Source organism: Tasmannia lanceolata, unplaced genomic scaffold (genome assembly GCF_043159265.1).
Source record: "Tasmannia lanceolata isolate RefF3 unplaced genomic scaffold, GAP_Taslan_0.1 ptg000019l, whole genome shotgun sequence".
NCBI lineage: Eukaryota > Viridiplantae > Streptophyta > Magnoliopsida > Canellales > Winteraceae > Tasmannia > Tasmannia lanceolata.
The window spans coordinates 10869703-10893461 of NW_027518696.1; the positions used below are offsets into that span (position 1 = coordinate 10869703).

General features: G+C 38.0%; 2 protein-coding genes across 6 annotated transcripts; both read left to right on the top strand.

Moving 5' to 3' along the window:
* The first annotated feature begins 1349 nt into the window (after window positions 1-1349).
* On the top strand, window positions 1350-20469 carry LOC143853042 (calmodulin-binding protein 60 B-like). 5 transcript variants are annotated; one of them, XM_077362746.1, is made up of 7 exons: window positions 1350-1410; window positions 9135-9187; window positions 9827-10314; window positions 11765-11916; window positions 12018-12224; window positions 19084-19234; window positions 19748-20469. In XM_077362746.1, exons 3-7 carry the CDS (start codon window positions 9834-9836, stop codon window positions 20074-20076), a joined length of 1320 nt encoding a protein of 439 aa, XP_077218861.1. In that variant the 5' UTR covers window positions 1350-1410; window positions 9135-9187; window positions 9827-9833; the 3' UTR covers window positions 20077-20469. The 5 variants fall into 5 exon arrangements, with proteins under 5 accessions (XP_077218861.1, XP_077218863.1, XP_077218864.1 ...); XM_077362748.1 differs by having other exon boundaries at window positions 19847-20469; XM_077362749.1 differs by having other exon boundaries at window positions 19892-20469.
* Window positions 4653-7285, top strand: LOC143853294 (uncharacterized). Its single transcript, XM_077363011.1, has 3 exons — window positions 4653-6348; window positions 6439-6643; window positions 6743-7285. Exons 1-3 carry the CDS (start codon window positions 4785-4787, stop codon window positions 7026-7028), a joined length of 2055 nt encoding a protein of 684 aa, XP_077219126.1. The 5' UTR covers window positions 4653-4784; the 3' UTR covers window positions 7029-7285.
* Window positions 20470-23759: the final 3290 nt, after the last annotated feature.

The window sequence follows — 23759 nt, forward strand, 5'->3', positions numbered from 1 at the left end:
CTTATAATCAGATGGATTTACGTTCGGGCCATTCATGCCGAGCCCAATTATAATATAAACTTTTGCCTTATTAGCGTGTGGATTTGGCCATTTGACTACCTAACGAGGGATCATAGCACAAATACTGTCTTCAAAAGAATATCTTCATATCCTTGAGATGTATACCTTTAAGAAAAATGATACGAGCACACAGCTGTTTGAACTGCTACTCCCACTGTTAACACCGATTTTTTTTCTCCCCCACATATAGTAAAAATTTAATTTTTAAATACATAGCAAATCTCACATAGAGTATCCTTCTCTCTCCTTTTTTTTAAGCAACAACAAATCAGCCCCTCTCTCTCTCTCTCTCTCTCTCTCTACAACCAACTCAGCTATTAAAATTTCTCTACACTTTCTATTCTTTTTTCTTACGCCATTCATTACTCAATCGATATCAAGGAGGCGCTAAGTTCCATTAACATAAGCGCAGCTGATTTGTGGACTGAGATTATGGAAGTGATATATTCACCCCCCTTTCTTCCCTGGGCCAGCCCTATCATTCAAGATTACCCTTTTTACACTACCAGGGAGAACATCATTTCGATTACCCATATAGTGGGCCCCAGTGTGGATCTCTTTTTCAATTATAACGCGTTCATTGCTTTTATCCAGATACGCGCCTCTCTATGTTTTTCGTTTTATGAGCACGTGCTTTTTTTTTAGCACGAGATCCCTTTTTGCTATCAACCCTCCATCACCGATAATAAATGCGCACCCCTTGTAGGATAATTCGCACCCTTGGTGATGTGAATTATCCGTACACGACCACTTGCAGCAAAAACCCACTTGACTTTCTCACCATCTTCTCTGTATCTTCCTCACTTCCAAAAAAGTTTCTTTTTTGTGGGTTTTTCTAAAATGGAAGTTGTAGAATCTCGGTTGGGAATGTTCTCTTCTTCGAAAGTCATATGTTTTAGATTTTTTCTACTAATGGTATGGGAATATTCATGTCTTTTGAAAACTTGTTTTTAGTTTTAGAGATGGAAGCTTCTATGTAACTTCCGAACAATTACGGCCTTTCCATATCATTTATTTATAAGACTGAGTTTAGTGTTCTGAGCTTGATTTAGAATTATTTCTTTTTCAAGATCTCTGATGGGAAATCAAAGGCTTCTCGGTCAGAAAGGCAAAGACAAAGATCCCGAGTTTCCGATTCGGGAATCGAAGCGAATCCGCTGGTCCTCAATGTGAGTCTTTGTTAGCTAATGAAAGTACTTAGGGAAGATTCTTAGTACAAATTAGGGTTTCCTTTTATGTTTTTGTGGTAGTTTTTGAATTTCCTGTTTTGTTATGTTTTACAGTGCTTCAGTTCCCAGTGTGACAGGGTCAGTGGAAGAAAATTATTTTGAACCTTACTGTGGGAATTCGGTAACTAGAATCTCAACTCAATTTTGTGAGGCTCTTTCACCTCACAAAAATTCATTCATATCTTTTAATCTTGAGGAGATTAGTTACTATTCTCCACGATTAATAGGGAAATTATTTGGTTATTCAGTTAATTTAGAGAATTGAATATCCCTCTAAATAACACCTGAACACATAAAAAAGATTTGAAAATAGGAAATTTTAGAAAAGTTTTACGCTTGCAAACTTTTCCTAAAAATTCCTGCAATCCAACACATGCTTTTTAATCTTACCTGAATCCCAAGAAATTGAAACAGCGCCTTTTTTTTCTGTTCTTTTTTTAATAAAGGCTTGGTGGGTTTTCGCATTTCTTGTTTTATTATTCTGTCTGGTTTTGCTCTCTTTCTCTCTGCAGTAGCCGCACAGGCCATGGCTCGTTGGGCTTCCACCTTTATTCTTGGGACTTTTGTGGAATTTCAACAGGAAACCCACGTTTGGTTGGTGGGCCCAAAATAATCTCAGGAATCAAAATAATCCCACACGAAACCCCAGAAGGAAAAATAAAATACTCCCAGGAACCAAAAATAAGCTTTTAGAAGAATTTTCGTATTCCCAACAGTTCAAGCAACCAAACAAACCAGTCCGGTCAACCAAACATGGGATTTTTATTTTATCAGGATACTTCCAGGGAGTTTTTTTTCCCTCCAATCTCCCAGGAAGTTTTTTGTTCCACAAAATCCCAATAACCAAAAAAATTTCGTTTGCCTATGATAAGCCATGGTTTTATTGTTAGGATATATCAGATCGGATCTGATAAGATGTAACCTTACTAGTTCTTACATCTTAGTAAGATGTAACCTTACTAGTAACCTGTCAAAAAAAAAAGATGTAACCTTACTAGTTGGTTAGATTAGACTACTTATATTGAATAGGTAGTTAAGACAAATTAGGATCAACTTTCTCTATGCTTATCAAAATCTCCTTCTTCTTATATATTCTCATCTTTAAGCATCTTATATAGGCACTAACTATGGTTAATGCATTCATCTAAGAATAGTGAAAGTCTTATATTTTACATGGTATCAGAGCAGTAGAACCCGACCTACCATGTCCACATGAGTACTTTAACTTTAGGACGCCTCTATTTGCTAGAATACATCCCTCAATCCCATCTGTCACCACCGGTCGTTGTTTCGTTGCTTCACCTTCCATCGCCGCAAGAAAGACAACCTCGTCAAGCGGTTGAGATTTTCCACAGCCTTCACTGGTTTTCTAACTAGTTCGCCCGACCATCAAACCAAATCATTCATGCCTCTGTGTAAGCCCAATGGTTCAACCTTGGCAATCTTCTAACTCTTGTGTTGATGATTCCAAATACAAGTTGATTCATGTATTACTAATGAATTTTGTGTCGAGTTGAAGATTTTAGCTAAGAACCAAAGTCAAGGAACATGATCAAGGCTTGAAGCAATCATGAAGATCAAGGAATCCAAAGGGAAGAAGAGATCCATGAAGAAGAGGATGTCTTCAAGATTGAAGAACAAATGCAAGATTAAAAATCAAGTCATATATGCTTAGATTGTATCGATCTAATCACTTCAAGAATTCCACAAGAGGCATCAAGGGGCACTTAGTGAGGCAATAGTTGTGAGTTAGGTCATACACTTGGATTTTTATTATCAAGGAGTTGTTGGGTTTTGAACCCAGGACTTGCATTGAGGCAATAGCTTAGCTGTAAATTTCGTTCCGGTGACCATTTCGTTTTGGTCATCGAGACGGTACGGTTCGATCATCTTGGTCATTTCATTCCGATTTCGTTCGCTATGATGATGGAATTTTTTTCAAAATAGTTAAAAGTATGGAAAAAATCAGAAATTGTTAGAAAAATATAAGAAACAATTAAATGAACAAAATATGTAAAATATCCAATATTTACTTAAATGAAAATCACTATCAGTCAGCATGAATGCCTGTGTTGACTGTTGACTAGTGTGTTGACCAGTGCCTGATAAGATGAAAGTTTTTGGAGACCAAATTATGAGATTTTTTTATCGGAATTTTGGGATTTAATAATGTTAGAATATGATAGAATTTATGAAATTTTAAAATTGAAAGAATACCCCAGTTTGGAAGTTAAGATTTGGACCCGATCCCTTTTTTCGAATTTTGTAATAAAACTGGAGAGTTAACTTTTTTTCCTTTTAGATTTGGGCCTTGAAACTATCTTTAATAGATCCAAATGGGGAGTATTCGAATATTTACATGTAAATCTTAAGTAAATGGACAGTAAAAATAGTAAAGACATTTACTTAACAAAATGATTTTTTATCGTTCCGTTCAGGTTTTCGAACGAAACCGGTTCGTTTCGGCCGAAATGAAATGGTATTTACAGCTAAGGCTGTAATCATAGTTGTAAATACCGTTTCGTTTCGTCCGGAATGGACGAAACGAACTGATTTCGTTCAAATTCCGGAATGAAATTGACAAAATTTCGTTTCGTCCGAAATTTCGTTCCATTTCGTCCATTCCGGACGAAATTTTCCGAAATCCGGAATTTCGTCCGGAATGGACGAAATTCTCCATTCCGGCCGAAATCGTCCATAACGGCTAGTTTGACTTGCAGAATTTACAACAATGCCCCTGCAACGGCTCTTTTTGGTTTTTGACCATTTTAACCTCAAAATGTGACCGTTTATAGCTGTTGGGAAGGGTATTTTAGTCATTTTTAAATGCACAATCAATAAAAAAAACTCTATAAATAGCATTTTCCCTACCTTCTTCTCCTCCACCTTCACATAAGTGATTCTCCTTCTCTTCTCTACTTTCACTTACACTATCTATTCTACTAAATTTCCTACAAGTCTACCCTCTTCTTCAACTCAATCCAAGTCTATTTTGGAGCAAAGGGAAGTCATACATTCAACTTACCACTACAAGAAGTCAAGAACTATTTCCAAAGGCTTATTTCAAGTGAGTGAAGGCTAATTTTTTTTTTTCTCTTTAACTCAAGTTCAACCCCAAGGTTCTCTTTATTTCTTTCCATTTCCTTTCTTTTATTTCTTACTTCATTTGTCCTCTTTTACTTCATTTTTTGTAATTTGTTTCAATTTTCTTTCTTCTAATTCATTTTTCCCCTTCTTCTACTTCATTTTAGAATGAGTGGGTCGGGTTCGGGACCTTCTGCAGGAGCATCCTCTATTGGTTCGGCACCCGCTAGATCGGATGACCCGGCATGGTCTTACGGTACATTGGTTCCAGGTCAAAGAAAAAAAATAACTTGCATATTCTGTGGCAAAGTCATATCGGGTGGAGGTATAACCCGCTTGAAAGAACATTTAGCGGCTGTTCCTGGTGAAGTAGCATCATGCAAAAAAGTGACTGAAGATGTAAAATATCGAATGAAGCAACTTTTAGATGCAAAGAGAAAAGAAAAGGCTAGGATGAGCATATCCAGAGCAGAGGTTGGAGGTTTTTATGGCACACCAGACGAAGAAGAAGAGCAGGATGAAGAAGACATTGGCACACAATTGCCTCAAGTCCCTCAACGAAGAGGTAAGGAAGTTCTTGTAGAACCGAGTGGTACAAAAAGGAAGAAGAAGGGAATCACAGGAGGGATCAGGAATTTCTTTGCACCACGAACAACCCCTGGAGCCCAGCCAAGCATTAAAAGTGCTTTGGCTACTAAAGAAACAATGGATAGAGCAGACATGGCGGTTGGCATGCTTTGCTACGATGCCAATCTCCCTTTCAACGTTGCCAATTCACCTTTCTGGCAATCTATGTTTGCCGCTGTGAATGCCGTGGGTTCAGGTTATAAGGCACCTACTTATCATGCTTTAAGGGGTCCCATTTTGAAGAATACAGTGGATGAGGTAAACAACTACTTGGAGGAAATTAAGATGTCGTGGAGATACACTGGCTGTAGCATTATGGCAGATGGATGGACAGATACCAAACAAAATTCCCTAATCAACTTTTTGGTGTACTGCCCTAAAGGAGTCATATTCCTCAAATCCGTTGATGCATCTGGCATAGTGAAGAATGCTGATGAATTATACAATATCTTTGCAAAGATTGTCGGAGAGGTGAATCCGGAATATGTGGTGCAATTTGTAACTGACAATGAGCCAAGTTACAAAGCTGCTGGAAAAAGACTAGAAGCCGCGTTTGGTACATTCTTCTGGACTCCGTGCGCAGCTCATTGTTTAGATCTCATCTTGGAGCATCTGTGCAAACCGACTGTATTTCCTCACATAGCAACCACAATTGAGAGGGCTCGAACGATTACAAAGTTCATCTACAACCATGGAAGCCTCTTGAATTTGATGAGGAAGAAGTTCACAGGTGGGAAGGAGTTGTGCCGCCCTGTTGCAACCAGATTTGCTACAAATTTCATTAGCATACAAAGTCTGGTGTTGAATCGGAAAGCACTTCAGCAGATGTTTGTGTCTGATGAGTATAGTACTAGTAGGTTTGTCCAACACCCACTGAGTGAAGGGGTAGTTAGTACTGTGTTGGATAAATCTTTTTGGGACCAATGCAAGTACATTCTAAACATCAGCGAGCCTTTAGTGAGAGTGCTGCGCTTGGTAGATCGGCAGGACAAACCGACGATGGTTTACCTATATGAGGCTATGGATAAGGCCAAAGAGAACATCAAGGAGAGGTTGAAGAGAAAATCAGATTACAATCCCATCTGGAGGATCATCGACCAAAGATGGGATAAACAACTCCACAGTCCCCTCCATGCAGCAGGATATTTTCTTAACCCTGCTCTCTTTTTCACTCCTACCTTCTCTAGGCACAGTGAAGTAACCAGAGGCTTGTTGGCATGCATCACTCGACTGGTACTTGATGAAGGTACACAAGACCTCATCACCAATCAGATTGAGGATTATCGAGAGGCTAAGGGTATGTTTGGAATGAAGCTTGCAATCCGCAACCGAACGAAGTTGGGACCAGGTATATTTGAGTTTTTTGTTTAATTAAGTATAATTCATTTTAACTTTCAGTCTCTCAACAAATAATGCTTTACTATTTGTTACTTTACAGTTGCATGGTGGAATCAATTCGGAGGTGACGTGGAAGAATTACAGACCTTTGCGATCAGAATCCTCAGTCAGACCTGCAGTGCGACTGGGTGTGAAAGGAATTGGAGCACCTTCGAACACATTCACTCTGCAAAGAGAAATAGGTTGGAGCACCAGAGATTAGATGACTTGGTGTTTGTCCATTACAATCTTAAATTTCGAGAAAGGTATACAACGTAATAAAATGTTTTCAACTCTCACCCCATCACTTTAAGCTTTTAAGTTTAACCTTTGACATTGATTAAACTTAATGTTTTCCTTTTCAGGGACTTGTTGAGGAAATCATCTACCACTAGTGACCCTTTGAGCATAGACCATCTAGATGTCATGATGGATTGGGTTGCAGAAGAAGAATATGTCATATTCACGCCGGAAGACATTGGGTGGGAAAATCTTGAAGCACCTACTGTTGTGGTTGGGGCCGGGGACGACGACGACGACTTTCTCATGCCTCTTGAAGAAGATGTCCCTACTGGTGGTCCAGGTGGTGATGACAGCGGTGACGACGACGAAGAAGACATTGAGTATGATCATCCGGGTTATGATGACTGAGAGTTGTTGCTACTAGCTATTGTCTATGTTTCACTTTTATGTATCTTTTTTTTTATGTTTTTCTATGTATCAGACTATCAGTTGCACTTGTGCAAGACTTTATGTGTTTAAGTAATGAATATGCCTTTTGGGACACATATTTTGGACTATTTATTAGTTTTTCATCTTTTTCTATTGATTTTTTATTTTTTTGGATTTTTCTCATATTTTTTAATATATTTTTTGTGTGAACGAAAAGTTTCGACCGAAATCCCACCGAAATTCTGTTTCGGTGGCCAAAACGAAATGACGACCGAAACGGAATTTACAACTATGGCTGTAATATAATGTGAAACAACCAATTACTCCAAACGCTTAAGCTGGTAGAGTTAGTGTTATTTAATCATTTATACTTCAGCACAACATCACCAGCAACATGCATCAATTACCGTCATCACTTGAAACTTGACATCTGACATTAGTTATCATCATCAACGAATATCATCATCAAGCTTTGGTGATGAGTATTAAATCGGCGGTACGTTTCTTATGGGGACATTTTATTGTAATTAAAGGTATGTCAATTTTCAATCCACATATGCTTGAAGGGGCGTGTTAGGATATACAAGATCAAATATGCTAAAGATCTTACCGTTGGATCATTAGGGGGTAGATTAAGCTACCTATGCTATATTACTTAGTTAAGATAACTTAGAACTTTCTCTATGCTCATGCTTACCTTCTCAATCTTATCTTTAAGTGGTTTTATAAGCCCTAAGTTCGTGTTTGGCCATGATTATGCTTCTATTTCTTGATTTTGATTCTGATTTTTAAACCTGTTTTTTATTCCGATTCTGATTCTATGTTTGGTTGCTGACATAGGAAAAAAATGCTTTTCTGTTTTTGGAACATAATCATGTTTGACACATTAAATTGATTATTAATTACAAGTGGTAGAGAATCAAGAGTAATACATGCCTTATAAGAATGACAATTGTAGAGAATCTAAAGTAATACATGCATTAATATCACCATCTTAATAGAGGGTTGCTAGCAAAACGGGATCCCTGCTGGAAAAAAAGCACGGGTCTAATACATGAAAAAGTCCAATTCGTTAGGTCCTTCCCCCCTTCTTTAAATTTCAGTTTCGGCATGCGTTTCTGCCCTCACCTAAATGGAAATTTAGGCCGAAATTTCAAATTTTCAGCTGAAATCCTCTCACTATTAAAAAATTAATAATTTATTCATTACCACATTTCGGCCGAAATTTCGGACTAATACTATATTATTTGGAAATTTTAGATTTTTGGATTAAAAAATTTGAGATTTCGTCCATTTCGGGCGAAATCCGAAATTTCGGTAATTTCGAAATCCAGTACCATTTTGTGTATAGTGGATTTCGGTTTTGATATTGAAACCGAAATTTCAGATTTCGGTCGAAATTTAAAACCATGATTATTTCTACTTGGTAAAGAGAATGCATCGATAGAAGCAACAAAATACTAGACAAAACATAGGTAATCGCATCTTCAACTTTCAATACTGAGTTTGAACTTTGAACAATTTAATAGGACCAAAACATTAAAGTTACAACTGCTCATAATCGGGCCTAATTAAGCAACATGTGTCAGGGAGAACACCATCAAATCTCTCAAATAAGAAGACTCGTTTAAAAGAACTAGTTGGGTGGGGTTGAGGGATTGTATTAACTATAATGGTGTAAGGATGATACTTTTACTTATGGTAGCAAAACACAATCAAATTAATTCTTCCAGTAAATTTGAGAAGCTGATCGGGAAAATTCTGCACTGGTAGTTTGACTTCATGAAAATTCGTCCAAAAATGGAATATCCATGCACTTTAAAGTTTATAAATTACCAACTGTGCTAAATTTTGTACCCGTTGTGATTTGAATTTTTCCGACTTTTATCTTTTACGTTATGTAATGTACAATTTCCAATGATCTTTGAAATTGTACATTCAATTACCATTCAAAAAAATGATCTGGGAATTTTTTTACAGAGCTATTATTTTTTTCTGACCCAACTCTTCATGTTTTAGAGACAATTTGTTCTATATATTTTTTTTGAAATGGACAATTTTGTTCTTTATTTTTCTCTTAATTAGCAGCAAGAAGACGTGAATGGTGCAATTCAACACGGGAAAGACTCAATTCCTGGGTGAGTGTTATGTTGTCAAAATTTAGTAGTTGTTTCCATAGTTACAAAGTTTGGATCCATGAATAATTGTGTGTATGCTTTTAATTGTTATTTGCAACACGTAGGTCTTTCTAAATAATTTTGAATTCTAACTAGATTTAAAAATAATATCCTCAATCAGGTAATAGTAGAATGGGATTCACTGAATGTGATAATATGGTTAAAGGGGACTCTTCCCCTTGGCGTTTTGCGCCGTAGATCGATGAGATTATGCATAGAGTAGAGGGATGCTCTATCTCTTTCCATCACGTCAGATAATTGGCGAACAATGAGGCGGACAGGCTAGCCAGGGATGGAGCCTCTAGGCCGGCTTTGGAAATGTTTGATTTCCTTCCCCGTTGATTCGAGTGTTGTTCTACTTTTTGTTTTTTCTCGTTTCACTCGGGTTGTAGCCTTATATATTTAATTCAATTCTTTACCATTCAAAAAATTTATGAATTATTTTTCAATTTGAAAATCTTGGGCTTAATTTGGATTTTAAGTCGTCACTAGATTTATATTTATGAGGATTAGTGGGTTTGATTTTTTTTCTATCCTGACACTTTTCTTCTCCTCTTTTAACCATAATTAACTTTTGCTTTTCATGCTGAGTTGTTGCAGACCTCTCATGGATCCGATTCATGCATCTCGGGTAACAAACTTGCAATTGCATTTCGAGGGCACATTTCCCCATACACTATCCAATGGCAGACAAATTCAATCACAAGTCAAACCACCCATTCAGATAGTTATTTCCAAAGGCAGTTCCAAAGAGGTTATCACATCTGGTCCATTATCTTCAGCAAAGATAGAGTTTCTTGTCCTTGATGGTGAATTTGGTAAGGATGAAAAAGAAGATTGGACTCAGGAGGAGTTTGAGAAAAGTGTTGTAACTGCAAGACAGGGTAAAAGGCCATTGCTGATAGGAGATCCGATTAGATTGAGGGATGGGATTGGGGAAATTAAAGACATTGCCATTACAGATGTTTCCAGGTGGATGAAAACAGGGAAATTTAGGCTGGGGGCTCGGGTTGCGGGAGGCAGTATCACTGAAGAAAGAGTGAGGGAAGCTAGGAGTGAAGCCTTTTTTGTCAAAGATCGCCGCGACGGTAAGTTCCTTTTCCTAAGATGATTTTATTTTACTCCTTACAATTATTGTGTCTCCGTTTCTTTCGAACTAAAATGGGTGTAAAACAAATTTTATTCCCATTTTGCACTTAAAATTACGCATAAAATTTGTTAGATGAACATTTTGATACGTTGAAAGAAAATTGGAAATGAGAAAAACAAATGCTTTTGAATAAACAGTAAGGAGAGTGTATAAATTTTGGGTCTCTTCGGATGCCATCAAAATCGATCCTTATTTGCGAATAAAATTATCTTTACTTAAATCTTATTTGCAAATGGGACAATAAGGTCTGTTTGGAACTCATTAACTACATATTATTATATTAATCACATTTAACCTGAAAACCATTGTCATATATTTTAGGTACGCAAAGACTGCCTTCATTATTACATCATGATGTCCATGCTTGTAGGAGACATAGATACCGTTTTTTTTCTTTTTTTCATTTTTGAACTGGAAGAAAGATGCCTTCTTAGATCAACTTGAGTGCTTAAGGTCCATTTCAATTGAATGCCTAAGTCTCAAATGAGAGAAATCTGATATAGCTGGATTTTTCAGCAGTGAGAATTTTGCATACATGGGTTGTTCGGGGGGGTGTTTCCGAGATGGAAGTCTAGAGTTAGTGGTTATTCTTAAAGGTCAACCTCTTGTATTGGCACAGTGTGCTTGCTTATTTTGATTAAACCACAGTTTCAAAACTCCCCCACGTCGAGTCAACTCCCTTTCACCTTGGCCGTGTTCTTATCTGGGTCTGCATTTTGCGGTATATAGTCAATCAAAACAGCTTTGACTCTCCTGAGTTTTGACCACATTAACCATGTACTCGCCCGTGTCAACCAAGCACTCGATTGCCTCGCATCAAGTTGACTAGGATTTACTTTGGGCATGTTTTGGCCCACATCCGCATTTTGAAACACTCGATTAAACATGTCGAGGATATCATAGGCATACAGCTAATATCAAATTCAATTTTGTATGCACAATGTTTTGCTTGTGTTGTGGAGATTCTTGAGGATGGTGAACCAAAAAAATCCTGACCCTTGTAGCTAAAAGTTCTTCCTTGCATTTGTAAAATTCCTCAAAGAGGAAAAACATTGGTAGACATAATGGGTTATTTCAAAGCAGTATAAAAGGGCATTTCCAGATTCCTTGACACCCCTAAGGAGCCATGCCTTCTCTTCTGAAGGATATGAAGTTCATAATTTCTTTAGCAAAACAGATGCAAATATTTCCTTCTCCAAAATTGCATTGCATCGTAGGCAACTGTTCCGCATCTCGTTCCACTTGAAGGTGCTTTTTTCTGTGTCTTTTCCTTATTGTGCTCAATTGAGGCAATTTAGCTTGTTAGAAATCTTGCAAAATAAGCTAATGCATCAAATATTTGCTTACCAATCACTTATGTACTGAGAAATTTTTAATGTATATTTCAGTGACTATGAAGCATTATCCTCCATCGTTATGCGATAAGATATGGCGTCTGGAAAATATAGCGAAGGATGGTGCTTTTCATAGAAAGCTGGAGATCAATACAGTTCAGGAGTTCCTACAGCACTTGGTTACCGACCCCAATGGGCTTCGCAAAGTAAGAAGATTAGCAATGATAATAATACTAGAAGCAGTTTCTACCTTAAAACAATTTGGTTCAAGTATTAAAAATGTCCTTTGATTATGTTCATACTGCAGAAACTGGGCAGTATGGCGCAGAAGAAATGGGAAGCAACAGTTGCACATGCGAAGACATGTAAATTAGATTACAAACAATACAAGTACAATGGTACTGTGTATGGAAGGCAGGTTGGACTTCTCTTCAATTGCATACATGAGGTTCTTGAGGCAACATTTGATGGTCGTACTTATCAGATCCTGGCTAACCTCTCTGCTTATGAGAAGGTATGTATTTGAATCCAGGAATCCATTTTGATGAATTAATCTCTTGTATTCTTTCATTAGCTCCAAATTAGATGTTGTTGGGAGTTGCCTTGTTTCCCACCCCACTTATTACCTAATATAACTGGGCTACCTAGTTATTGTTGGGGGTTCCACGGGAAAGCAAAGATCCCACATGGGAAAAGTGAATGGATGTGGATGGGCTTATAAGGACTTGAGCACCCTCTCCTTAATGGCTGTTAGAATGTATCGGACCAGATCTAGAAAGATCTGACGGTTGGATCATGGTAGTGGTAGGTTAGGAAGTTATTTAGGTTTATATTTTGAAATTCAAACATAAGCAGTTGCAGGCGGTTAATTACATGTTTTCTATGTAAACCCTTCTATAAATATAATGGAAATGCAGCCCAGATTGTATTGGGTTCTCTCTCCATTTTCATGATCTTACATGGTATAAGAGCCATCGATCTTGCCCTGATCTCAACACAAGTGATTTGTTTTCTGGCCATCCGCCAGGCCATGGTAAAACATCCTTCCTTTGTTTTTTTTTTTTTTTTTTCCTCAGAACATAATCTATACAACCCTTCTCTGAAACCACCATGCAAATCCCTATTGTGTCCTATTCTATGCTTCGGAGCCACCCACAAATCCATACTGTTTGTGTCTTTTCTCCTTCCTTCTCCAAGAATTTTCATTCTCTAGTTCTCTTATTTCCCCACCAGCAAGCGATTTCTGGGCGTGAGAGGGTTCTCATGGTTGAAACCCAAACCTTTGTGGCTGCGTTATCTGCCTTTGTAGATCCAGATCGTGCTGTTGCTGCTCTCGCCGCAGTTGAGCAAATCGCTCAAACCCCACTATCTTCAACACAAACACAAAGTAATGCTTCTTTTTGTGGCTATGATCGCCCTCACTGTTGCCCCGATTTTGTTTCTTACAGAGAAGAGAAGAATGAAGAAAGAAGAAATAAAGCCTGCCTTCTACTCTAATTCCATTGGTTTTTATCTTACTTCTAGTGACAGATCCCTCTTCTCGTCCTATGCGTGCAAGCAACACCCCTACCTTTGATCTTTACACCCTCTCACTAGCATCTGTTCCAATGAGGGTAAATAGGGGGTAAAACATTAGTTTACCCTCTTTGCAAAATTTAAGGGTGTTCCAATAATAATAAATATAACAACTTGCCCCGTAAGCTCCTTCCATGGTGCCATTTGTTTACCCCGAAAGAGGGGAAATCTCGTACACTCGAAAAGGTAGTAAGTGGAAATCAGCGTAAGTGATAAACTGATACACCTTTGAATCGAGAAGCAGAGCCAAGTGTTCAAGAACTCAACACACCAAAGAGAGTCAAGCTTCAAAGAGATAGGGGTCAGCCCAAGTGGTTGACTGACTGTGTAACCAAGAAGTAGAAAGGTCATTGTCAAGAAGGTTAATACAGTTGTAAGAGTTGTTAGAACTATAGTTAGTTGGTAATCATTGTGGTAACTGAATTGGGTTAACGGTTGTAACAGATCCATCATCAGCATAAATGTACGGAGATAGTCGGATAGAGAATAATAGAAATTACTCAATCAATTTTCTTCTCTCAACTTCTCTTCTTCTTCTTTTCCTCATTCTTTAGAACAGGGTATTAGCAGTACTCTGTAAAACAAGAAGTATCATTTGGTGCTTTCATTGTCTGTAATTCATGGTGGAGGCGACTCGATCTCGGCAAAACTCCCAATTGGATGTGGCTGCAGAAAAATTCTCCCTCAAATGGTTCTTTTGCAGAAACAAATGCGTGAAGATTTCATGGCTATCCTTCTTCCAATGCAACAAAAATTAGACAAATTGTCTTCGGAATTGGAATCGAGCAAAAACCAATTCAATTCTACCTCTTTTTCAAACCATGACGAGTTGAATTCTACTCTTCTTCCTACCTTATCTTCGAAACACATCAAGCTTGAATTTCCGAAGTTTAATGGAGGAGATCCGACCGCGTGGCTTTTTAGAGTTACGCAATTCTTCTCTTTTCATCAGATTCCAGAGAATCAGAAACTTCCAATGGTTTCTTTCCATATGGAAGGTCCAGCTTCTAGTTGGTTTCAATGGATGTCTAATAGCAATCAACTGCGATCTTGGCAAGAATTTGAATCCACACTCAAATATTGTTTTGGTCCTCCTCCTTTCGACGATCCGCAGGGTGCGTTATCAAAATTAACTCAAACTGGATCTGTTCTTGATTATCAAGCTGAATTTGAAGAATTGTCAAATAAAGTCTATGGTCTTTCTAATCAATTCTTGAAAAGCTGTTTTATTTCTGGGCTTAAACCTAAGATTCAACGAGAGGTAATAGCACAACAACCATACGGAGTGCATCGGGTATGGTTAATCCACATACGTTTGAGGGATATTTTATTGTAATCAAATGTATGTCGATTTTTAATCCACATACGTTTGAGGGGGCATGTTAGAATGTATTGGATCAGATCTAGAAAGATCTGACCGTTGGATCATCGTAGTGGTAGGTTAGGAAGTTATTTAGTTATATATTTTGAAATTCAAACATAAGCAGTTGCAGGCGGTTAATTACATGTTTTCTATGTAAACCCTTCCATAAATATAATGGAAATGCAACCCAGATTGTATTGGGTTCTCTCTCCATTTTCATGATCTTACAATGGCTTGCTTTTAAGGGCGAGTTCTACTCGGGTCCTAGCAAGTAGTATCAAAGCAAGGTGTTCGATCAGAATCCGTTTTTCCTTGCTTGATTCAAGGTGATATCGAGGTTGGAAGAAGAGATGACAGAAAACATTGGTATGTTCGCAGGATCGAAAAGCTCAACAATACTAACTACATCTATTGTATGTCTTGCATGGAGTCATACCTTCTAGGCAGGATCTATAGGAGATAGTGAACGATAGTGACACCGAGGCACCAACGAAGGGACTAGATGCATTGCAGAAGTAGAAGATCCGTGCCGGAAAAGTATTGTATGTATTGAAAGCATCAATATAGAAGGAGTTGATAGAGCATATAGAGATGCGAAGACTCCGAAATAAAATGGGAGGACACGTGGCTATTGTCCTTGTTTACATTGATGATCTCGTTATCACTGGAGATGCCATAGAAGAAATCAAGACCATTCATAAATATCTTACCATAAGATTTGAGATGAATTAACTCGGGGAGCTCAACCACTTCCTTGGTTTGTAGGTAATCTATAAATCCAAGGGTTTATTCTTGGGCTAGAAGAAATATACAAGTGACATCTTGGTGAGGCTTGGCATGACCGGCTACAAGAAGATCTCAACTCCGATTTTGGTGAATGAACGACTATGAAAAGAAGATGAGGAGCTTCTAGAGGATACTACAATGTATCGCCAACTAGTTGGGAGTCTAATATACTTATCGATCTCTTACCGACTTGACATAATACATCTAGTCAGTGTTGTGAGCCGCTTCATGGAGAAACCAAGAACGCCACATCTGGATGTAGTTCATCAAATATTGTGATATCTTGTAGGCACAATTGATTATGGTATCCTTTATGAAAAGGGTCATTTAAAATCTATGGTTGTTGTCATGCTAGTTACGCAGATGACCATTTTACATGCAGATCAACAACTGGAAACATATTCAGTGGTGGATCAAGAGCCGTATCTTAGTGTAAAACACGACAATCAACAATTGCATTATCCACAACTGAAGCAGAGTATCATGTAGCGACGATGGTCGCTCAATAATGTATGTGGTTATTTCAGTTGTTACGAGACGTTGGGCAAGATACTGAATATGCGGTTGGATAGTACCGTGACAATGAAAGTGCAATTCCGCTTGATGAGTATCCGATGTTCCACGCAAGAACTAAACACGTCGAAGTCATCATCATTACATTGGGGAAAAGGTTTGTGCGGTGAAAGTTCACTAACACTGACTGAAACTAATGAGCAGGTCGCTGATATTTTTACGAAGGGACTACCGATCGATAAGGTCAGAAAATTTTGTGAAGAGCTCGGTTTGATGAGCATGAGTCGATGCTGAGGAGGAGATTGTGAACGTCATCATCAACTTTCTTCAGCTTAGCCATTTATTAGTTTTTCTCTTCTGTGACTTAGTTGTTTAGAGTTTTTTTTATACGGTTGGATAGTTATTAGATAGAATTTTTGTTGAGCAGGACTCTAGATGATTATTTTAGCAAGAGGATGATTATTTTATCTAAGTGGCTTGGTATATACATTGGACGTTGTCATCAATTGTGATTCCACGGTTTCTGAAAGTGCATCTACAGATTTACAAAGGTTTGTTGTGTGACATTTTTTTTTCAAAGCAATTTTCATCTCTTCTTGCTACTTTTTTTCTTCCAAAGATTACTAAAGAATGTCTACAAGTACAGTTATAGGGTTATGGTGGGAAGCCAAAATGAGAGAGGGCTCTTCAAGGGATTTGTTTTATTTTAAAAAACAAAAACCTATGATATAAAGCCTCTTCTTCGCCTACTACAAAGAAGTGAGATAAAGAAAGGAGGCACAAGAAGATGTTCCCCATTTGATGCAGAGTGCGTGGAGCAGTAACACCAATATGAAGATCAACACAAGAAGCAACAAAAATAATCTCATGGGGGCTTGAACACCCATGCCACGGTTTGGAGAAAAACTCCAATAAAGCACATGAAAGGAGCGAAGCTCCTTCACCCACGTGAAAAAGCCAATGCTCTCTTCGCAAGTGATGTCTCAAAAATAAATTTCATTCAATCTTTTCCTCATGCCATTACATTATATAAAAAGCCAAAACCTAAGAATAGCAACCCTAACTTCTTGCCTAATTATTATTCTCAATCTTCTAACTAAAGCAACATAAATAAAAAGTAGAAACATGACTAAAACTATCATAAATTAGTAATCCCGTAATCTACATATACCATATCCGTAAAATGCCTATAACTTAGCCAAATCAAGTCCAAATCGCGTAATCTTGGGCTCTTTAGATAGGTAATTGAAAAACCTTTTTAAAAACACCAAAATCATGCTAAAATAACAAGATTTGATGCCCTAAAAAATATTACAAATAAAATGACGAAAATAGGAACAAAAAATAAAAGATTTGATCAACACCATGCGTTCTACATCATTCACCCCCGCTTGAAGAAAACTCGACCTCGAGTTTAGGCCATTGTCCTCAAAATCCGATTTTCGGCTTTGCACCAACATTCCATTCTTCCATTCTTTTTTCATCTTTTCTTGATACCTTACATGAAGCTTTTTTTTTAATATAATAATCCCTTACATGAAGCATAGCGCCATGAAAAGGGCTCTTGAAGGCACTCTCAGATCCATGGCCGTCTTCTCATAGATGCGGGCTTCGAGTAATGCTAACTGTGTGAAAGTCTTTACCTGTTGTTGGAGTTCTTCGTTCTCCGCGGCTAGATCAGGCTAGTCGACGTTAGGTGCAACGACTTTTTCTTCCCGTCGGGCATTCGTCAGAGATCCCTTGTGCTTTGATACCAACTGACGCAGGGAGCGTGGAGCAGTAAAACAAAGATGGAGATCAACACAAGAAGTAACAAAAATAATCTCGTGGGGGCTTGAAAACCCATGCCACAGTTTGGAAGAAAACTCCAATATAACACGTGAATGGAGCGAAGCTCTTTCACCCACGTGAAAGAGCCAATGCTCTCTTCGCAAGGGATGTCCCAAAAATAAACTTTATTCAATCGCCCTTCTTTTCTCATGCCATTACATTATATAAAAAGCCAAAACCTAAGAATAGCAACCCATTCTTGCCTAACTATTATTCTCAATCTTCTAACTAAAGCAACATAAATAAAAAAGTAGAACATGACTAAAACTTTCCTAAAATAGTAATCATGTAATCTACCTATACCATATCCGTAAAATGCCTATAACTTAGCCAAATCAAGTCCAAATTGCATAATCTTGGGCTCTTTAGATAGGTAATCGAAAAACCTTTCTAAAAACACCAAAATCATGCCAAAATAACAAGATTTGATGCCCTAAAAAAATATTACAAATAAAATGACGAAAATAGGAACTAAAAAAATAAAAGATTTGATCAACGCCATGCGTTCTGCATCACCATTCTCTCAGGAAGAGAGAGAAAAAGAAGAAGAGAAGAGAAGTCATTTTCTTGGCTTTTTTTTTTCTCGAGGTGAGAAAGGGATTTTCTCTCTTGGATTGCTCTTGTGCATGGTCTTGGTCGAGAGGATAAGGGAAAGGATTATTCAGGTTAATCCATTGTAATTCTCGTATTTTGTTTTCTCGTGGTGGAAGATTGTTTTCTTGTCCTTGGCTGTAGGCATCTTGACCAAACCACGTAAAACCTTGGTGGGTACATCTTGTGGTTTGTTTCTTTCTACTATTTTGTTTCTTTGTGTGAGATCTGATCAGATATTAGTTAACTTACCAACTTCTCTAAAAGCTTAAGCTGTTAGAGAAATGCAGTATTTATCTTTTATACTTTAACACTCCCCCGCACGTGTGGCCCACTTGGCAAACACGTGGCACATGTGGTCCCACTTTGGGCCGACCATTGCATGTGGATTTTTGCTATCCGGGAGGTTTGAACTTGAGACCTTTGGCTTTGATACCATGTTAACTTACCAACTTCTCTAAAAGCTTAAGCTGTTAGAGAAATGCAGTATTTATCTTTTATACTTTAACAATATTGTCCATTGGATTTCTCAAACAAATGTGTCTAATTTCTGATAGAGTATTTAGAGATTGACAAGAACTATCCTCTCAACCACCTGCCGAATGAAGGGCATAGTCCATTGGTTTTACATTTTCTGAATTCCATGGGCGTTTCCTTTATCCTTGGTTCTCAGAAAGTTTATGTATTTGCAACTAACAGTCTCTTTAATTTTTAGACTTTAGTGGAGGAATTGATGCGACAAGCATATGCGAACAAGGAAGACATAGTTGAGTTTGATGGCAACGATCATTTGACTCTAGAAGCCGCAGCCTCCATTCCCAGATCAAGTCGAGATCTGCACACTCAAGTTCTCTCCTCCATACAAGGTAATCTCTAAATCATTATGCTTCAAATGTTAAAACTGTTGAGTATAAATGATTAAATAGAGGAATGATAGAATGAAGGGAGCCCTTGCAACAACCAACTTCAAGGGCGCCCTTGAAGCGCGTTTGTGATGGCGCTGGAAAAAGTGGATGGCCACATAAAAAGTGGAACGGCTTTCACTTTTGATGAATTTGACCAATGGGGGCAGCCTTGAAGCTGGTTTTTGCAAGGGCGCCCTTCATTCTATCATTGATCGATTAAATAACTCCAACCTCAACTCCTTAAGCTTTTGGAGTAATTGGTTGTTTAACATGTCCTCGGTTCAAAACCACAACTCCGTGATATAAAAATCCACTTGTATGGCGAACCCAAAAAATGGGGCCAAACCTGTGGGGGAATGTTGAAGTATAAATGATTAAATAATACCAACTCTAACACCTTAAGCTTTTGGAGTAACTGCTTTCCCTTTTCTCGCATTTATCTTGATTAGTAATTGAGATTGAAATTTATGTCAGATGAATCAGCAGTAAACTGCAATGATTATGGGCTCATGGGCGAACCGCTTTCAGTAAGCTACAATAATAATGGGCTCATCATGGACGAACTGTTTTCAGGAAACTACAATGATTCTGGGCTCATCATGGACGAACTGTTTTCAGGAAACTACAATGATTCTGGGCTCATCATGGACGAACTGTTTTCAGGAAACTACAATGATTCTGGGCTCATGGAAGAACATCTTCTGTGGGAAGACGCCATTGTTGCCCAACATCCCTCACCAATTCAACTGCAAAATTTCTCAGCAATGAACGATTTGACACTGATTTCTTTCATGGGCCAATGAACGATTGTTTTGCAATTGAGATTCCATCCAATCCATATGATATTCCACCCGAAGGGAATTACTCTGACAACATGGCATCCAGTTCTTCTGTGTCTAGGAAAGCCAGTATAAAGTGGTTTATGCTTCGGGTTGTCCTCAAATGGAGTGCCCATTGGAAGAATGTGCGCAGTTAAAGAATGAAGAAGGAATTTGCAGGTGAGGTGTTGGTTTACTTGGTATATAGCAGTTAAAATTCGCTTGTGACAGTTGGAACCACTAAAGTAGAATTCTATATATAGTGCAAAATTGAATTGAGTAATGTGTGGTGTGTTTTTCAGACACTATAGGCTTTATAACCTTTGCGAGCCAAAAATTTATATATCATGGCACAAAATATAGGATGTTGCTAGCACATCGTTGGATATGTAGGCCATGTCTGGGAGCCAGAATTTTTTTGTTCATGATAAATTAGTTTCTCTAAGTGGTGTGAGGGGTAGGGCGGGTGGGAGAAGGAGATAGATTTGAGAGGGCAGATTGAGATGAGGGTGAGAAGTGGGTAAAAATCAGGAAAAAGTTGATCCAGCGGAGTTTTTTGTTTCCTGATTTTTAGCCACTTCTCACCATTTGAGACACTAGTTTCCTGATTTTTATCCACTGCAGTCGTCCTACGCGTCTCTCACCACTTGAGAAACTAGTTTATCATGAAAAAAAAAATCATGTTAGCCAAACGTGGTTGTATTGTTTTCCAAGGCTACTGTTATAATCAATCATCTCTCCCTCCCTCCCTCTCTCTCTCTTATTGAATTTTTTCTTTGAAATTTTGTGGAAATCAACATTATGGATGTTTCTATTGGTATAATTATGTCTCATTGGGAATAACTAGATTATGTAGAAATTGAATATGAGGGATACTCTCAATTGTGAGAATCTGTTTGCACCTGAATGGAACGTAATTGCCTTGTAGAAATAGTGGTGAATTAGAACCATGGTTTTAAATTTCGACCGAAATCTGAAATTTTGGGTTTCGGTCCTGAAATTGGGTAGACCCGAAATTTCGTCCTAAATTTAAGGAATTTCGCCCAAAAATCTCGATTTTCTTCATTATTTAATATGTTCCCAAATTTTGGGCAGGTAATTTTGCCGAAATTTCGTATGAGATAAATTATTATTTTAATAGATGTCGTTGGAAATTTTGAAATTTCGGTTTCGGTGACGACCAAAGCGCATTCAGCAACCGAAATTTGAAACCATGATTAGAACTTAGAACTAAAGTAGTCAAACAAGTGTAAAAGTAGTGAAATAGTATCCTCCTATAGTAGTAATAAGTAGTGTTTGGTTGTCAACTAAGTAGTTTCCTGTTGTGTAGTCTCATTGATTACTAAAATAAGGGTGCGGTAGAGGTGTCATTAGACGCATGAGCAGTAGCATTAGAGAGAGGAGAGTGCCAAGCTTTTTCAACTAGTTTGGAGGGAGACAAAAGTCATGCCACATGGGTAGACAAGGGAGAGAGAAGCTGTGTTCTAGTAATTTGAATCAAAACATGCAACCAACACACTACTAGTTGATGACGTGACACCCCAAAATCAGTAAAAAAAAAAATTAGTAAACCCAATAACGCAACCTACTTTTCATCTGGGATCGAGCAGACAATGCATTTCTATTTCTCATGAATGGACGTTTCTTTCCTTCAAGGCGGAGGGAGCAGTTGTGATCACGAACAGTTAGATTCTAGGCGGGTCCTTCATGATTTGATCATATCTGTACATTGGGCCCCACCATATGTGGGTCACATCTCAAAAATCTGCCGTGCGTCTATGTAAAAATTCCATTAAATTTCCAAACTGTGGCCATTTGATGGCTGGGCCCACCATCTAAATTACAATGGGCCCATAGCTTATATTAATTCAATTCTTTACCATTTATTTTTATTTTTTTATTTGGAATAATTTCCTTTTACGACGTGTCTGGCAATTTTAGCTTTTCAAATTCCTTTTCCTTCTCAAGTTTCTTGTCCTTTCCTTTGATACTTTCCATCAAATCCTTTTCTTTTCTTTTCCTTTTCCTTCTCAAGCATCTAGAAATGACATAAATTCCAATTCTAAGTCCCTATTGGATGCAGGTAATATATGAGTTGAAGGAATATAGATTCCCATTTCTCTACTTTCCTTTCCTTTGATTATCTTTTTTGGCGTATAAAAAGGTTGGAAATTTTAGAAATAATTTTCCATTCCAAAGGAACCTATAATAATTATATATAATTCTTCAAAAAAATGAAATAGGGCGCGTTGGATGACTGCTTTCTAACTTCCCTCTGGATGCAGGTAAAATAGGAGAAGAAGGAAATGAATATAGATGCCATTTCTTTACTTTCCCTTTTTTCTTAGTCTGAGAGGAAAATCAAACAGTACAAAACGGCTTCCATTAGGAAAATTTACTGCTGATAGGGACTGCCAAGTGAATAGTAAATAGCAACCAAATAATGTTAGGAAATAGAAAATGCATGTTTTTACTTTGATTTTCTGACTGTTTGGTAAAAGGACACTTAGTCCGGTCTAGATTCCAAGAAAAACAATTCTAATTGAAAAGTTTTCTTGGAATTTTCTTTCTATGATTTCCAATACCCAAAAACTTCGGATAGAACAAAATATAACACTGATCCTAAGAGTTCAAACTGCTCAATGCTCCTTAGTTACATAATTGGCGAGCTTGATGGGAGCATGTTGGGCTCTTTAGGAGCGTCTCAGGCAATTCTTCTTTGGGACTTTCTGCCATGGTTCACCTGCTTGGGAAGTGACTCCACTCCTCTTATCATTTCGTTGCCCTTTTCCAATAATTCTATGTGTGATACATTGGATTCCTCCAGATTTGGGCCCTCTCCTTCACTGTCCTCTGATATCAAATAGCAATTTTCAGTTTAATATCTTGAGCGATGATACTTCCAGCACTTCTACTTGTGCTTCCTCTGACGTGGGCTTCTTCTTCTTGAGTCTCGAGGGGCTGAAAATCTATTTACTAGTTCGGTCTTTTGGCGAGGAACTACATGGACCTCATCTTTTTTCTTCCTCTCCGGATTTTTTATTCCGACTGTTAATTTTGTCTCATTTTGCATGATCTCTCTACGCCAGTGTTTGTCTCGACTTTGACATTGCTGATTTTTGTGCCATGCATTAGTTGAGTGGTTGAAATCTAGAAAAATGGTGTAGGCTTTGAGCTTCTAATCATACTCAACTTTTTGCACGTGAACCCTCATAGGAGTGGTGAGTTTGATAGTATGTGGGAGGTTTTTCTAGACTTCGGTCTCTATGCCGAAACTGACGTAGCTTAACCTTCATTAAATGGTTGCCAAACACAACCTCATTAATTTATTAACCATCCATTTGGAGCAATGTTTACAAAAATGTTAGGCACCTTACCGATACACCAAAAGCTCTAGAGCTGATGGAATGCGTTAGGCAAGGCCCTTTAAACCTATCCTATATCAGGCTGGGTGCCACCTCGAAGGCCCACTCCGTGACGACTTTCACTCTTGCATTTTTTCATGGTAGCCCTTTCTGCAGGTCGCCCCTTCTGCGGCAGCCCACTCTGTGCAAACTTCACTCTAGCGGCTTTCACTTTGGGTTTTCTGTTTTTTTACCGGATAGCTCTTTCCACATAGTCCTCTCCACATGTCGCCTCTTCCATGACTTGAACACGGGACATGGTAG